Source organism: Opisthorchis viverrini (genome assembly GCF_000715545.1).
Source record: "Opisthorchis viverrini unplaced genomic scaffold opera_v5_9528, whole genome shotgun sequence".
In the NCBI taxonomy this organism is placed as follows: domain Eukaryota; kingdom Metazoa; phylum Platyhelminthes; class Trematoda; order Opisthorchiida; family Opisthorchiidae; genus Opisthorchis; species Opisthorchis viverrini.
In genome coordinates, this window is record NW_008763456.1 from 1 (window position 1) to 546 (window position 546).

At 45.8% G+C, this 546-nt stretch overlaps 1 protein-coding gene across 1 annotated transcript; it reads left to right on the forward strand.

The window, feature by feature from the left end:
- Positions 1-197: 197 nt before the first annotated feature.
- T265_16255 (hypothetical protein) lies at positions 198-386 on the forward strand (the record flags this gene model as incomplete). The annotated part of the gene is made up of 1 exon (XM_009179832.1): positions 198-386. A coding segment is annotated over one exon (138 nt), but the record flags the coding sequence as incomplete, so codon positions are not given.
- Positions 387-546: the final 160 nt, after the last annotated feature.

Sequence of the window (546 nt, forward strand, 5' to 3'; positions counted from 1 at the left end):
GTGTCTAAATTTTGTCTTTTCTACGTCCGTTTGTTTCGAGAAAGTTAGCGCAACACAAAGTGTGATTGTTTACAGTAAATCCTAGTCTCGTACTACCTCCGTCCACTCAATTCCCCCAATAATTCTTGGGTTCGCTCTCCCTCCACCATCGAAAATAAAGCAACACTGAGTTCGGCATCACTTTCTGTCCGAATCAGACCACCCACCTACCAGCTGGAACCGGAGTACTACTTCCGACCAGGGGTGATGCAGCCTCGTTTGGACTCTCTGTTGAAAATGCGTGCTCAGTTGTTGCCCAAGGAATACGACGCGACAGTTGCGGCTTCATTTTGTACCCGGCTGGCTAATGAAGTCAAGTTTCTAATGCAGCAATCCGGAGCTGATAGGTGAGTTTGAGATGAATGAAACGTTCAAAATCATTGGAGTGGCAATGTTATTTAATTCTGGAGCGGCTGTCCAGGCTTTTTTTGAGGTCAGGAAAAAGTTCGACATAATGAGGGGTTTACCAAAATGGAACTACGCTTTAAACACCCGTCACGTTCATGG